At 44.9% G+C, this 16,049-nt stretch overlaps 1 protein-coding gene across 1 annotated transcript in view; it reads right to left on the bottom strand.

Moving 5' to 3' along the window:
• Nucleotides 1–16,049, bottom strand: part of LOC100374704 (protein pelota-like) — a 59,998-nt gene that overhangs the window by 1,837 nt on the left and 42,112 nt on the right. The window contains exons 4-9 of the mRNA XM_085491411.1: nt 4,177–4,401; nt 3,785–3,825; nt 3,039–3,159; nt 2,170–2,290; nt 1,656–1,727; nt 1,420–1,526 (exon numbers count right to left, since the gene is read on the bottom strand). Coding sequence (XP_085347537.1) covers nt 1,420–1,526; nt 1,656–1,727; nt 2,170–2,290; nt 3,039–3,159; nt 3,785–3,825; nt 4,177–4,401 — 687 coding nt within the window. The remainder of the gene's footprint in view (nt 1–1,419; nt 1,527–1,655; nt 1,728–2,169; nt 2,291–3,038; nt 3,160–3,784; nt 3,826–4,176; nt 4,402–16,049) is intronic.

The raw sequence follows: 16,049 nt of genomic DNA, 5'->3' as shown, positions 1-16,049 counted from the left end.
CAGGGCAATTGGTAAAAGTCACAGAAATTAGCATACTGGGCAATAGGTAAAAGTCACAGAAATTAGCATACTGGGCAATAGGTAAAAGTCACAGAAATTAGCATACTGGGCAATAGATGGAAGTCACAGAAATTAGCATACTGGGCAATAAATGGAAGTCACAGAAATTAGCATACTGGGCAATAGATGGAAGTCACAGAAATTAGCATACTGGGCAATAGGTAAAAGTCACAGAAATTAGCATACTGGGCAATAGATGGAAGTCACAGAAATTAGCATACTGGGCAATAGATGGAAGTCACAGAAATTAGCATACTGGGCAATAGATGGAAGTCACAGAAATTAGCATACTGGGCAATAGGTGAAAAGTCACAGAAATTAGCATACAGGGCAATAGATGAAAGTCACAGAAATTAGCATACAGGGCAATAGATGGAAGTCACAGAAATTAGCATACTGGGCAATAGATGGAAGTCACAGAAATTAGCATACTGGGCAATAGATGGAAGTCACAGAAATTAGCATACTGGGCAATAGATGGAAGTCACAGAAATTAGCATACAGGGCAATAGATGAAAGTCACAGAAATTAGCATACAGGGCAATAGATGGAAGTCACAGAAATTAGCATACTGGGCAATAGGTAAAAGTCACAAAAATTAGCATACTGGGCAATAGATGGAAGTCACAGAAATTAGCATACTGGGCAATAGATGGAAGTCACAGAAATTAGCATACTGGGCAATAGATGGAAGTCACAGAAATTAACATACTGGGCAATAGGTGAAAAGTCACAGAAATTAGCATACAGGGCAATAGATGAAAGTCACAGAAATTAGCATACAGGGCAATAGATGGAAGTCACAGAAATTAGCATACAGGGCAATAGATGGAAGTCACAGAAATTAGCATACAGGGCAATAGGTGAAAGTCACAGAAATTAGCATACTGGGCAATAGGTAAAAGTCACAGAAATTAGCATACTGGGCAATAGGTAAAAGTCACAGAAATTAGCATACTGGGCAATAGGTAAAAGTCACAGAAATTAGCATACAGGGCAATTGGTAAAAGTCACAGAAATTAGCATACTGGGCAATAGGTAAAAGTCACAGAAATTAGCATACTGGGCAATAGGTAAAAGTCACAGAAATTAGCATACTGGGCAATAGATGGAAGTCACAGAAATTAGCATACTGGGCAATAAATGGAAGTCACAGAAATTAGCATACTGGGCAATAGATGGAAGTCACAGAAATTAGCATACTGGGCAATAGGTGAAAAGTCACAGAAATTAGCATACAGGGCAATAGATGGAAGTCACAGAAATTAGCATACAGGGCAATAGGTGAAAGTCACAGAAATTAGCATACAGGGCAATAGATGAAATCACAGAAAATACTAATTTATAAAATTTACTCACGTTCTCCAGATACGTGAAGACTTGAAAAAATTTTAACCTCTCCACCGCCATCTCTGACACTCTCTACTAACGCTACATATCTTTGTCTTTTAGCAATATCCTGTGATCTAGTGGGAGATAAAGAAAAACAATAAACCATCTGAATATCTATTCATTCTGTATGCTATTCTTGAGTCATTCCCAGCTTTCAGAAAATACATATTTTGCCAAGGCTATGTTTGTTTGTATGTACTAACCTGAATAGTTCGTCACTCACTAACAATGTCTCAATTGCACTGGCTTCGTTAGCTTTCTCAACATGTTTAATCCTGTAAAAAAAAGTACAGTTTATCCTCTTTGATTGTAAAACAAATGGTCTGTTAGTTGCTCACTGATCATTATGATGGATCATTTTAATACTAATGTATGAAAATGCTGGTTTCTGTGTGGTTACTAGAAAAATGGGTGTGCATGTTAGGGACACACCCACATAAAATTAGTTGAGATATTGAATGAAGAAACCAAGTATGAGCTACATAAGCTTTACCTTATTTTAGCAAAAATTTGCATAATGTGAGTGAATCTAATCAGCTTGTCACAAAATGAACAAACACGATAAAATATAAACCAAGGTAACATTATATACTTAAAATATCTGCTAAATATAAAAATTTGTTATAGAATAAATACATGGATGGATATTGTAATTTGACTAGTACCTTAGTTTGATGTAAGGAGGGGTAAGATTAATAATTTTAATACATGACTTACCCGTAGAAAGCTCTATCTGGCTCAGTTTGCAGCATTTGATAAAATGATTCTAAGGCTTTCACTTCACTGCTAGCTTTAGTTTCTGTAAGACGTGCATTTACAGCTGGGTCAGATAGAATTTCTGTAACAAAAGAAATAAACAAGGTGACCCTTAATCTCATTGTCCCGGTACATGCAGGTCAAGTTCATAGTAGTATGAAGTATGTGACATAATATATGTTTATGTGAATATCGTAAAAGACATTCAAGACCAGAGCATCAATTTTAATGTTCTTTGAATATAATTAACACATATTATTTAAGTATCTGAAGTACAAGCTGCATTGCATATACATGTACTTGTATTGTATAAACAAATAAAGAATACTGTAAAATACTTTATTTTCGCTTGGAATTTATTTTTGCTATTTTCGCTGGAGGGATGATTCCGTGAAAATAAAATCCAGTGAATATACTTTTTTTCCTATATTTCACATTAAACTCATCAAAAATCAGTGAAAATAAATTCCATACAAAACGCCCAAAAAGCCTTTTCAGCGAAAATTAATTCCAGCGAAAATAAAGTATTCCACAGTGCATTAATTTAGCTCCACTGTAGATATTCAGCTTTAATGACCCATAGAGTAAATCATGGGATGTTTTATTATACCGAATATAAATTGTTTGAAGTCTGTTGCAGATGTCATTTTTTATCACAGTATTGACAGCAAAAATAAGCCCAAGATAACAGTAGCATTTCTCACTACACATATGTATAAAAATATCAGTACTGTTTTGACTTTAAATTGTAGCATTAAATTTTAGATAAAAATGTAGTTACATATTTGTCAACAGAATCATTATGTAATACACAACAAACACAGACTTACCTTTTAATGCATGTTTGAATCCTGAAGAAGCGTGGACCAACAAAAATTTAGATTTATTCTCCAGTAAAAGTTTGATGTCATTTTTCACAGCTTGATTGAACATGTAGTCATAAAATTGATCCTAGTAAAAGTACATTAGATTGAAAGAACAAAAATTAGGCTAAAAATACCTTGTCTTCACATGTGAGATGGGTTTAAAATACTAGCTTGATTCTAACTAACTATGGTTACATCAGTGTCATTCACATTAGAGATCTTGGTATGTGCTAAGACTCAACCAAACCCAAAAAAACTTGATTGTCAGCGAGGCATATTTATGTGCTGCACGCTGGAAGTGTTTTTTTATTGCAATGCTCCATCAATGGATATAATTTCAATATAGCAATTATTATTATATGCATATCATTTTCCATGTTTGGGCCAAATAAACAATCATAGAATGAGGGCATGATTTTGGCAGCCAAGCGTGAATGCAAATAATACTGTAATCCTTCTGCAAACACAAAGGATGAAGAATTTCGGCATGTGCAGAGTTCCCATAATTTGAACTAAGCAATTGTATTATGCACCAACTTAATAGGACATGGATACATTAACAGGTTTAGCAGTAGTCCCAGTTTATTGATAGCTGTTTTATTACAAATGTTTTATGTTCATGTAGGTAGGATAAGCAATGATGAAGCATTACATGTAGTATATTTACTTATGCTGCTTTTAGTAAAATAAGTGAATGAAACAAACAGTACCTTGACAAATCCAGGGCTTCCCACCAGAATGCACTTGACAACTGTTGAAAAAAAGAAATGATACATGTTTTAAATAAAATCAAAATGTGATTACCATCAAGTTACTGGTATGTTCGACAGAGGAAAATTGACTTCACAAATAATCTTGTTTGAAGATTAGAATTGTATGCATCAATCAGTGGTAGACCAGTGATATATATAAACCTCAAATGATATGAATGGACTCAAAACTGAAGTTAATCAATAATAGAATTATTTCCCCCACCAGTGGCCGTCTTAGATTGGATTGACAACTCTACTCAAAATACTTTATACCGTCAACATTTGTTTTGTATTAGTATTGCTTACATAAAGAAATCATACAATTAATTGCCAAAAAACATAAAACTAACCATCAAAGTTAATATGTCTAAGTATGGCTTGCATCAAAGAATCATAAAATTTGAGCAACCCCTTGTCATGTTGTGAACACATTCCTTTACGTTTTCTTGGGATGTTGTTTTCAATCTTGGCTCTGACTATAGTCATACTGGACAGTACTAAGCACACATGTGCCAATCCTTCTTGCATCACAATAGCAGCTACATCTGCATTCTGGTTTGGGTCACAAGCTGTATCTGTATACCAAAGCAGAAAATAGAAAACAATCTTTTTTTATTATGTTTTTCGTGCCAGACAACAGTTCTGTCCAGTTTGCTGTCATTGCTGTCATGGCAGTCAGTTTGGTGTCATGGCAGTCAGTTTTGTGTCATGGCAGTCAGTTTGCTGTCATGGCAGTCAGTTTTGGTGTCATGGCAGTCAGTTTGGTGTCATGGCAGTCAGTTTGGTGTCATGGCAGTCAGTTTGGTGTCATGGCAGTCAGTTTGGTGTCATGGCAGTCAGTTTGGTGTCATGGCAGTCAGTTTGGTGTCATGGCAGTCAGTTTGCTGTCATGGCAGTCAGATTGCTGTCATTGCAGTCAGTTTGCTGTCATGGTAGTCAGTTTGCTGTCATGGCAGTCAGTTTGGTGTCATGGCAGTCAGTTTGGTGTCATGGTAGTCAGTTTGGTGTCATGGCAGTCAGTTTGGTGTCATGGCAGTCAGTTTGGTGTCATGGCAGTCAGTTTGGTGTCATGGCAGTCAGTTTGGTGTCATGGCAGTCAGTTTGGTGTCATGGCAGTCAGTTTGCTGTCATGGCAGTCAGTTTGCTGTTATGGAAGTCAGTTTGCTGTCATGGAAGTCAGTTTGGTGTCATGGCAGTCAGTTTGGTGTCATGGCAGTCAGTTTGCTGTCATGGCAGTCAGTTTGGTGTCATGGTAGTCAGTTTGGTGTCATGGCAGTCAGTTTGGTGTCATGGCAGTCAGTTTGGTGTCATGGCAGTCAGTTTCGTGTCATGGCAGTCAGTTTGGTGTCATTGCAGTCAGTTTGGTGTCATGGCAGTCAGTTTGGTGTCATGGCAGTCAGTTTGCTGTCATGGCAGTCAGTTTGGTGTCATGGCAGTCAGTTTGGTGTCATGGCAGTCAGTTTGGTGTCATTGCAGTCAGTTTGCTGTCATGGCAGTCAGTTTGGTGTCATGGCAGTCAGTTTGCTGTCATGGCAGTCAGTTTGCTGTCATGGCAGCCAGTTTGCTGTCATGGCAGTCAGTTTGCTGTCATTGCAGTCAGTTGGGGTCATGGCAGTCAGTTTGCTGTCATTGCAGTCAGTTTGCTGTCATGGCAGTCAGTTTGCGACAATGGCAGTCAGTTTGCTGTCATGGCAGTCAATTTGCTGTCATGGCAGTCAATTTGATGTCATGGCAGTCAGTTTGGTATAATAGCAGTCAGTTTGGTGTAATAGCAGTCATTTTGGTGTCATGGCAGTCAGTTTGCTGTCATTGCAGTCAAGTTTGGTGTCATTGCAGTCAGTTTGCTGTCATGACAGCCAGTTATGGCAGTCAGTTTGCTGTCATGGCAGTCAGTTTGCTGTCATGGCAGTCAGTTTGCTGTCATGGCAGTCAGTTTGCTGTCATGGCAGTCAGTTCACTGTCATGGCAGTCAGTTTGCTGTCATGGCAGTCAGTTTGCTGTCATTACAGTCAGGTTGGTGTCATGGCAGTCAGATTGGTGTCATGGCAGTCAGCTTGCTGTCATGGCAGTCAGTTTTGTGTCATGGCAGTCAGTTTGGTGTCATGGCAGCCAGTTTGGTGTCATGGCAGTCAGTTTGGTGTCATGGCAGTCAGTTTGGTGTCATGGCAGTCAGTTTGCTGTCATGGCAGTCAGTTTGCTGTCATGGCAGTCAGTTTGCTGTCATGGCAGTTAGTTTGGTGTCATGGTAGTCAGTTTGGTGTCATGGCATTCAGTTTGCTGTCATTGCAGTCAGTTTGCTGTCACGGCAGTCAGTTTGGTGTCATGGCAGTCAGTTTCCTGTCATGGAAGTCAGTTTGGTGTCATGGCAGTCAGTTTGGTGTCATGGCAGTCAGTTTGCTGTCATGGCTGTCAGTTTGCTGTCATGGCAGTCAGTTTGCTGTCATGGCAGTCAGTTTGGTGTCATGGCAGTCAGTTTGGTGTCATGGCAGTCAGTTTTGTGTCATGGCAGTCAGTTTGGTGTCATGGCAGCCAGTTTGGTGTCATGGTAGTCAGTTTTGTGTCATGGCAGTCAGTTTTGTGTCATGGCAGTCAGTTTTGTGTCATGGCAGTCAGTTTGCTGTCATGGCAGTCAGTTTGGTGTCATGGCAGTCAGTTTGGTGTCATGGCAGTCAGTTTGGTGTCATGGCAGTCAGTTTGGTGTCATGGCAGTCAGTTTGCTGTCATGGCAGTCAGTTTGATGTCATGGCAGTCAGTTTGGTATAATAGCAGTCAGTTTGGTGTAATAGCAGTCAGTTTGGTGTCATGGTAGTCAGTTTGGTGTCATGGCAGTCAGTTTGGTGTCATTGTAGTCAGTTTGGAGTCATGGCAGTCAGTTTGCTGTCATGGCAGTCAGTTTGCTGTCATGGCAGTCAGTTTGGTGTCACGGCAGTCAGTTTGGTGTCATGGCAGTCAGTTTGCTGTCATGGCAGTCAGTTTGCTGTCGTTGCAGTCAGTTTTGTGTCATGGCAGTCAGTTTGCTGTCATGGCAGTCAGTTTGGTGTCATGGCAGTCAGTTTGGAGTCATGGCAGTCAGTTTGGAGTCATGGCAGTCAGTTTGGTGTCATGGCAGTCAGTTTGGTGTCATGGCAGTCAGTTTGGTGTCATGGCAGACAGTTTCCTGTCATGGCAGTCAGTTTGGTGTCATGGCAGTCAGTTTGGTGTCATGGCAGCCAGTTTGCTGTTATGGCAGTCAGTTTGCTGTCATGGCAGTCAGTTTGCTGTTATGGAAGTCAGTTTGCTGTCATGGCAGTCAGTTTGGTGCCATGGCAGTCAGTTTGGTGTCATGGTAGTCAGTTTGGTGTCATGACAGTCAGTTTGGTGTCATGGTAGTCAGTTTGGTGTCATGGCAGTCAGTTTGGTGTCATGGCAGTCAGTTTGGTGTCATGGCAGTCAGTTTGGTGTCATGGCAGTCAGTTTGGTGTCATGGCAGTCAGTTTGCTGTCATGGCAGTCAGTTTGGTGTCATGGCAGTCAGTTTGCTGTCATGGCAGTCAGTTTGGTGTCATGGCAGTCAGTTTGGTGTCATGGCAGTCAGTTTGCTGTCATGGCAGTCAGTTTGCTGTCATGGCAGTCAGTTTGGTGTCATGGCAGCCAGTTTGGTGTCATGGCAGTCAGTTTGCTGTCATGGCAGTCAGTTTGCTGTTATGGAAGTCAGTTTGCTGTCATGGCAGTCAGTTTGGTGTCATGGCAGTCAGTTTGGTGTCATGGCAGTCAGTTTGGTGTCATGGCAGTCAGTTTGGTGTCATGGCAGTCAGTTTGGTGTCATGGCAGTCAGTTTGGTGTCATGGCAGTCAGTTTGCTGTCATGGCAGTCAGTTTGGTGTCATGGCAGTCAGTTTGGTGTCATGGCAGTCAGTTAGGTGTCATGGCAGTCAGTTTGCTGTCATGGCAGTCAGTTTGCTGTCATGGCAGTCAGTTTGGTGTCATGGCAGTCAGTTTGCTGTCATGGCAGTCAGTTTGCTGTTATGGAAGTCAGTTTGGTGTCATGGCAGTCAGTTTGGTGTCATGGCAGTCAGTTTGCTGTCATGGCAGTCAGTTTGCTGTTATGGCAGTCAGTTTGGTGTCATGGCAGTCAGTTTGCTGTCATGGCAGTCAGTTTGGTGTCATGGCAGTCAGTTTGGTGTCATGGCAGTCAGTTTGCTGTCATGGCAGTCAGTTTGGTGTCATGGCAGTCAGTTTGGTGTCATGGCAGTCAGTTTGGAGTCATGGCAGTCAGTTTGGAGTCATGGCAGTCAGTTTGGTGTCATGGCAGTCAGTTTGGTGTCATGGCAGTCAGTTTGGTGTCATGGCAGACAGTTTCCTGTCATGGCAGTCAGTTTGCTGTCATGGCAGTCAGTTTGGTGTCATGGCAGTCAGTTTGGTGTCATGGCAGTCAGTTAGGTGTCATGGCAGTCAGTTTGCTGTCATGGCAGTCAGTTTGCTGTCATGGCAGTCAGTTTGGTGTCATGGCAGTCAGTTTGCTGTCATGGCAGTCAGTTTGCTGTTATGGAAGTCAGTTTGGTGTCATGGCAGTCAGTTTGGTGTCATGGCAGTCAGTTTGCTGTCATGGCAGTCAGTTTGCTGTCATGGCAGTCAGTTTGCTGTTATGGCAGTCAGTTTGGTGTCATGGCAGTCAGTTTGCTGTCATGGCAGTCAGTTTGGTGTCATGGCAGTCAGTTTGGTGTCATGGCAGTCAGTTTTGGGGTCATGGCAGTCAGTTTGGTGTCATGGCAGTCAGTTTGCTGTCATGGCAGTCAGTTTGCTGTCATGGCAGTCAGTTTGCTGTCATGGCAGTCAGTTTGGTGTCATGGCAGTCAGTTAGGTGTCATGGCAGTCAGTTTGCTGTCATGGCAGTCAGTTTGCTGTCATGGCAGTCAGTTTCGTGTCATGGCAGTCAGTTTGCTGTCATGGCAGTCAGTTTGCTGTTATGGAAGTCAGTTTGGTGTCATGGCAGTCAGTTTGGTGTCATGGCAGTCAGTTTGCTGTCATGGCAGTCAATTTGCTGTCATTGCAGTCAGTTTGCTGTCATGGCAGTCAGTTTGGTGTCATGGCAGTCAGTTTGGTGTCATGGCAGTCAGTTGGTGTCATGGCAGTCAGTTTGGTGTCATGGCAGTCAGTTTGGTGTCATGGCAGTCAGTTTGCTGTCATGGCAGTCAGTTTGCTGTCATGGCAGTCAGTTTGGTGTCATGGCAGTCAGTTTGCTGTCATGGAAGTCAGTTTGGTGTCATGGCAGTCAGTTTGCTGTCATGGCAGTCAGTTTGCTGTCATGGCAGCCAGTTTGCTGTCATGGCAGCCAGTTTGCTGTTGTTGCAGTCAGTTTGCTGTCATGGCAGTCAGTTTGCTGTCATTGCAGTCAGTTGGGGTCATGGCAGTCAGTTTGCTGTCATTGCAGTCAGTTTGCTGTCATGGCAGTCAGTTTGCGACAGTGGCAGTCAGTTTGCTGTCATGGCAGTCAATTTGCTGTCATGGCAGTCAATTTGATGTCATGGCAGTCAGTTTGGTATAATAGCAGTCAGTTTGGTGTAATAGCAGTCATTTTGGTGTCATGGCAGTCAGTTTGCTGTCATGGCAGTTAGTTTGCTGTCATTACAGTCAGCTTGGTGTCATGGCAGTCAGTTCGCTGTCATGGCAGTCAGTTTGGTGTCATTGCAGTCAGTTTGGTGTCGTGGCAGTCAGTTTGGTGTCGTGGCAGTCAGTTTGGTGTCATGGCAGTCAGTTTGGTGTCATGGCAGTCAGTTTGGTGTCATGGCAGTCAGTTTGGTGTCATGGCAGTCAGATTGATGTCATGGCAGTCAGTTTGCTGTCATTGCAGTCAGTTTGCTGTCATTGCAGTCAAGTTTGGTGTCATTGCAGTCAGTTTGCTGTCATTGCAGTCAGTTTGCTGTCATGGCAGCCAGTTTGCTGTCATTGCAGTCAGTTTGCTGTCATGGCAGTCAGTTTGGTGTCATGGCGGTCAGTTTGGTGTCATGGCAGTCAGTTTGCGGTCATGGCAGTCAGTTTGCTGTCATGGCAGTCAGTTTGCTGTCATGGCAGTCAGTTTGCTGTCATTGCAGCCAGTTTGCTGTCATTGCAGCCAGTTTGCTGTCATGGTAATCAGTTTGGTGTCATGGCAGTCAGTTTGCTGTCATGGCAGTCAGTTTGGTGTCATGGCAGTCAGTTTGCTGTCATGGCAGTCAGTTTGGTGTCACGGCAGTCAGTTTGGTGTCACGGCAGTCAGTTTGGTGTCACGGCAGTCAGATTGGTGTCATGGCAGTCAGTTTGGTGTCATGGCAGTCAGATTGGTGTCATGGCAGTCAGTTTGGTGTCATGGCAGTCAGTTTGGTGTCATGGCAGTCAGTTTGGTGTCATGGTAGTCAGTTTGGTGTCATGGCAGTCAGTTTGGTGTCATGGCAATCAGTTTGGTGTCATGGCAGTCAGTTTGGTGTCATGGCAGTCAGTTTGGTGTCATGGCAGTCAGTTTGGTGTCATGGCAGTCAGTTTGGTGTCATGGCAGTCAGTTTGGTGTCATGGCAGTCAGTTTGGTGTCATGGCAGTCAGTTTGGTGTCATGGCAGTCAGTTTGCTGTCATGGCAGTCAGTTTGCTGTCATGGCAGTCAGTTTGCTGTCATGGCAGTCAGTTTGGTGTCATGGCAGTCAGTTAGGTGTCATGGCAGTCAGTTTGCTGTCATGGCAGTCAGTTTGCTGTCATGGCAGTCAGTTTGGTGTCATGGCAGTCAGTTTGCTGTCATGGCAGTCAGTTTGCTGTCATGGAAGTCAGTTTGGTGTCATGGCAGTCAGTTTGGTGTCATGGCAGTCAGTTTGGTGTCATGGCAGTCAGTTTGCTGTCATTGCAGTCAGTTCGCTGTCATGGCAGTCAGTTTGCTGTCATTGCAGTCAGTTTGCTGTCATGGCAGTCAGTTTGGTGTCATGGCAGTCAGTTAGGTGTCATGGCAGTCAGTTTGCTGTCATGGCAGTCAGTTTGCTGTCATGGCAGTCAGTTTGGTGTCATGGCAGTCAGTTTGCTGTCATGGCAGTCAGTTTGCTGTCATGGCAGTCAGTTTGCTGTTATGGAAGTCAGTTTGGTGTCATGGCAGTCAGTTTGGTGTCATGGCAGTCAGTTTGCTGTCATGGCAGTCAGTTTGCTGTCATGGCAGTCAGTTTGCTGTTATGGCAGTCAGTTTGGTGTCATGGCAGTCAGTTTGCTGTCATGGCAGTCAGTTTGGTGTCATGGCAGTCAGTTTGGTGTCATGGCAGTCAGTTTGCTGTCATGGCAGTCAGTTTGGTGTCATGGCAGTCAGTTTGGTGTCATGGCAGTCAGTTTGGAGTCATGGCAGTCAGTTTGGAGTCATGGCAGTCAGTTTGGTGTCATGGCAGTCAGTTTGGTGTCATGGCAGTCAGTTTGGTGTCATGGCAGACAGTTTGCTGTCATGGCAGTCAGTTTGCTGTCATGGCAGTCAGTTTGGTGTCATGGCAGTCAGTTTGCTGTCATGGCAGTCAGTTTGGTGTCATGGCAGTCAGTTAGGTGTCATGGCAGTCAGTTTGCTGTCATGGCAGTCAGTTTGATGTCATGGCAGTCAGTTTCGTGTCATGGCAGTCAGTTTGCTGTCATGGCAGTCAGTTTGCTGTTATGGAAGTCAGTTTGGTGTCATGGCAGTCAGTTTGGTGTCATGGCAGTCAGTTTGCTGTCATGGCAGTCAATTTGCTGTCATTGCAGTCAGTTTGCAGTCATGGCAGTCAGTTTGGTGTCATGGCAGTCAGTTTGCTGTCATGGCAGTCAGTTTGGTGTCATGGCAGTCAGTTTGGTGTCATGGCAGTCAGTTTGGTGTCATGGAAGTCAGTTTGCTGTCATGGCAGTCAGTTTGCTGTCATGGCAGTCAGTTTGGTGTCATGGCAGTCAGTTTGCTGTCATGGAAGTCAGTTTGGTGTCATGGCAGTCAGTTTGGTGTCATGGCAGTCAGTTTGCTGTCATGGCAGCCAGTTTGCTGTCATGGCAGCCAGTTTGCTGTTGTTGCAGTCAGTTTGCTGTCATGGCAGTCAGTTTGCTGTCATGGCAGTCAGTTGGGGTCATGGCAGTCAGTTTGCTGTCATTGCAGTCAGTTTGCTGTCATGGCAGTCAGTTTGCGACAGTGGCAGTCAGTTTGCTGTCATGGCAGTCAGTTTGGTGTCATGGCAGTCAGTTTGGTGTCATGGCAGTCAGTTTGCTGTCATGGCAGTCAGTTTGCTGTCATGGCAGTCAGTTTGGTGTCATGGCAGTCAGTTTGGTGTCATGGCAGTCAGTTTGGTGTCATGGCAGTCAGTTTGCTGTCATTGCAGTCAGTTCGCTGTCATGGCAGTCAGTTTGCTGTCATTGCAGTCAGTTTCCTGTCATGGAAGTCAGTTTGGTGTCATGGCAGTCAGTTTGGTGTCATGGCAGTCAGTTTGCTGTCATGGCTGTCAGTTTGCTGTCATGGCAGTCAGTTTGCTGTCATGGCAGTCAGTTTGGTGTCATGGCAGTCAGTTTGGTGTCATGGCAGTCAGTTTTGTGTCATGGCAGTCAGTTTGGTGTCATGGCAGCCAGTTTGGTGTCATGGTAGTCAGTTTTGTGTCATGGCAGTCAGTTTTGTGTCATGGCAGTCAGTTTTGTGTCATGGCAGTCAGTTTGCTGTCATGGCAGTCAGTTTGGTGTCATGGCAGTCAGTTTGGTGTCATGGCAGTCAGTTTGGTGTCATGGCAGTCAGTTTGGTGTCATGGCAGTCAGTTTGCTGTCATGGCAGTCAGTTTGATGTCATGGCAGTCAGTTTGGTATAATAGCAGTCAGTTTGGTGTAATAGCAGTCAGTTTGGTGTCATGGTAGTCAGTTTGGTGTCATGGCAGTCAGTTTGGTGTCATTGTAGTCAGTTTGGAGTCATGGCAGTCAGTTTGCTGTCATGGCAGTCAGTTTGCTGTCATGGCAGTCAGTTTGGTGTCACGGCAGTCAGTTTGGTGTCATGGCAGTCAGTTTGCTGTCATGGCAGTCAGTTTGCTGTCGTTGCAGTCAGTTTTGTGTCATGGCAGTCAGTTTGCTGTCATGGCAGTCAGTTTGGTGTCATGGCAGTCAGTTTGGAGTCATGGCAGTCAGTTTGGAGTCATGGCAGTCAGTTTGGTGTCATGGCAGTCAGTTTGGTGTCATGGCAGTCAGTTTGGTGTCATGGCAGACAGTTTCCTGTCATGGCAGTCAGTTTGGTGTCATGGCAGTCAGTTTGGTGTCATGGCAGCCAGTTTGCTGTTATGGCAGTCAGTTTGCTGTCATGGCAGTCAGTTTGCTGTTATGGAAGTCAGTTTGCTGTCATGGCAGTCAGTTTGGTGCCATGGCAGTCAGTTTGGTGTCATGGTAGTCAGTTTGGTGTCATGACAGTCAGTTTGGTGTCATGGTAGTCAGTTTGGTGTCATGGCAGTCAGTTTGGTGTCATGGCAGTCAGTTTGGTGTCATGGCAGTCAGTTTGGTGTCATGGCAGTCAGTTTGGTGTCATGGCAGTCAGTTTGCTGTCATGGCAGTCAGTTTGGTGTCATGGCAGTCAGTTTGCTGTCATGGCAGTCAGTTTGGTGTCATGGCAGTCAGTTTGGTGTCATGGCAGTCAGTTTGCTGTCATGGCAGTCAGTTTGCTGTCATGGCAGTCAGTTTGGTGTCATGGCAGCCAGTTTGGTGTCATGGCAGTCAGTTTGCTGTCATGGCAGTCAGTTTGCTGTTATGGAAGTCAGTTTGCTGTCATGGCAGTCAGTTTGGTGTCATGGCAGTCAGTTTGGTGTCATGGCAGTCAGTTTGGTGTCATGGCAGTCAGTTTGGTGTCATGGCAGTCAGTTTGGTGTCATGGCAGTCAGTTTGGTGTCATGGCAGTCAGTTTGCTGTCATGGCAGTCAGTTTGGTGTCATGGCAGTCAGTTTGGTGTCATGGCAGTCAGTTAGGTGTCATGGCAGTCAGTTTGCTGTCATGGCAGTCAGTTTGCTGTCATGGCAGTCAGTTTGGTGTCATGGCAGTCAGTTTGCTGTCATGGCAGTCAGTTTGCTGTTATGGAAGTCAGTTTGGTGTCATGGCAGTCAGTTTGGTGTCATGGCAGTCAGTTTGCTGTCATGGCAGTCAGTTTGCTGTTATGGCAGTCAGTTTGGTGTCATGGCAGTCAGTTTGCTGTCATGGCAGTCAGTTTGGTGTCATGGCAGTCAGTTTGGTGTCATGGCAGTCAGTTTGCTGTCATGGCAGTCAGTTTGGTGTCATGGCAGTCAGTTTGGTGTCATGGCAGTCAGTTTGGAGTCATGGCAGTCAGTTTGGAGTCATGGCAGTCAGTTTGGTGTCATGGCAGTCAGTTTGGTGTCATGGCAGTCAGTTTGGTGTCATGGCAGACAGTTTCCTGTCATGGCAGTCAGTTTGCTGTCATGGCAGTCAGTTTGGTGTCATGGCAGTCAGTTTGGTGTCATGGCAGTCAGTTAGGTGTCATGGCAGTCAGTTTGCTGTCATGGCAGTCAGTTTGCTGTCATGGCAGTCAGTTTGGTGTCATGGCAGTCAGTTTGCTGTCATGGCAGTCAGTTTGCTGTTATGGAAGTCAGTTTGGTGTCATGGCAGTCAGTTTGGTGTCATGGCAGTCAGTTTGCTGTCATGGCAGTCAGTTTGCTGTCATGGCAGTCAGTTTGCTGTTATGGCAGTCAGTTTGGTGTCATGGCAGTCAGTTTGCTGTCATGGCAGTCAGTTTGGTGTCATGGCAGTCAGTTTGGTGTCATGGCAGTCAGTTTTGGGGTCATGGCAGTCAGTTTGGTGTCATGGCAGTCAGTTTGCTGTCATGGCAGTCAGTTTGCTGTCATGGCAGTCAGTTTGCTGTCATGGCAGTCAGTTTGGTGTCATGGCAGTCAGTTAGGTGTCATGGCAGTCAGTTTGCTGTCATGGCAGTCAGTTTGCTGTCATGGCAGTCAGTTTCGTGTCATGGCAGTCAGTTTGCTGTCATGGCAGTCAGTTTGCTGTTATGGAAGTCAGTTTGGTGTCATGGCAGTCAGTTTGGTGTCATGGCAGTCAGTTTGCTGTCATGGCAGTCAATTTGCTGTCATTGCAGTCAGTTTGCTGTCATGGCAGTCAGTTTGGTGTCATGGCAGTCAGTTTGGTGTCATGGCAGTCAGTTGGTGTCATGGCAGTCAGTTTGGTGTCATGGCAGTCAGTTTGGTGTCATGGCAGTCAGTTTGCTGTCATGGCAGTCAGTTTGCTGTCATGGCAGTCAGTTTGGTGTCATGGCAGTCAGTTTGCTGTCATGGAAGTCAGTTTGGTGTCATGGCAGTCAGTTTGCTGTCATGGCAGTCAGTTTGCTGTCATGGCAGCCAGTTTGCTGTCATGGCAGCCAGTTTGCTGTTGTTGCAGTCAGTTTGCTGTCATGGCAGTCAGTTTGCTGTCATTGCAGTCAGTTGGGGTCATGGCAGTCAGTTTGCTGTCATTGCAGTCAGTTTGCTGTCATGGCAGTCAGTTTGCGACAGTGGCAGTCAGTTTGCTGTCATGGCAGTCAATTTGCTGTCATGGCAGTCAATTTGATGTCATGGCAGTCAGTTTGGTATAATAGCAGTCAGTTTGGTGTAATAGCAGTCATTTTGGTGTCATGGCAGTCAGTTTGCTGTCATGGCAGTTAGTTTGCTGTCATTACAGTCAGCTTGGTGTCATGGCAGTCAGTTCGCTGTCATGGCAGTCAGTTTGGTGTCATTGCAGTCAGTTTGGTGTCGTGGCAGTCAGTTTGGTGTCGTGGCAGTCAGTTTGGTGTCATGGCAGTCAGTTTGGTGTCATGGCAGTCAGTTTGGTGTCATGGCAGTCAGTTTGGTGTCATGGCAGTCAGATTGATGTCATGGCAGTCAGTTTGCTGTCATTGCAGTCAGTTTGCTGTCATTGCAGTCAAGTTTGGTGTCATTGCAGTCAGTTTGCTGTCATTGCAGTCAGTTTGCTGTCATGGCAGCCAGTTTGCTGTCATTGCAGTCAGTTTGCTGTCATGGCAGTCAGTTTGGTGTCATGGCGGTCAGTTTGGTGTCATGGCAGTCAGTTTGCGGTCATGGCAGTCAGTTTGCTGTCATGGCAGTCAGTTTGCTGTCATGGCAGTCAGTTTGCTGTCATTGCAGCCAGTTTGCTGTCATTGCAGCCAGTTTGCTGTCATGGTAATCAGTTTGGTGTCATGGCAGTCAGTTTGCTGTCATGGCAGTCAGTTTGGTGTCATGCAGTCAGTTTGCTGTCATGGCAGTCAGTTTGGTGTCACG

The sequence above is a fragment of the Saccoglossus kowalevskii genome, chromosome 16, assembly GCF_978046115.1.
Source record: "Saccoglossus kowalevskii chromosome 16, keSacKowa6.1, whole genome shotgun sequence".
NCBI lineage: Eukaryota > Metazoa > Hemichordata > Enteropneusta > Harrimaniidae > Saccoglossus > Saccoglossus kowalevskii.
This window is presented reverse-complemented; position numbering and strand designations above follow the sequence as displayed.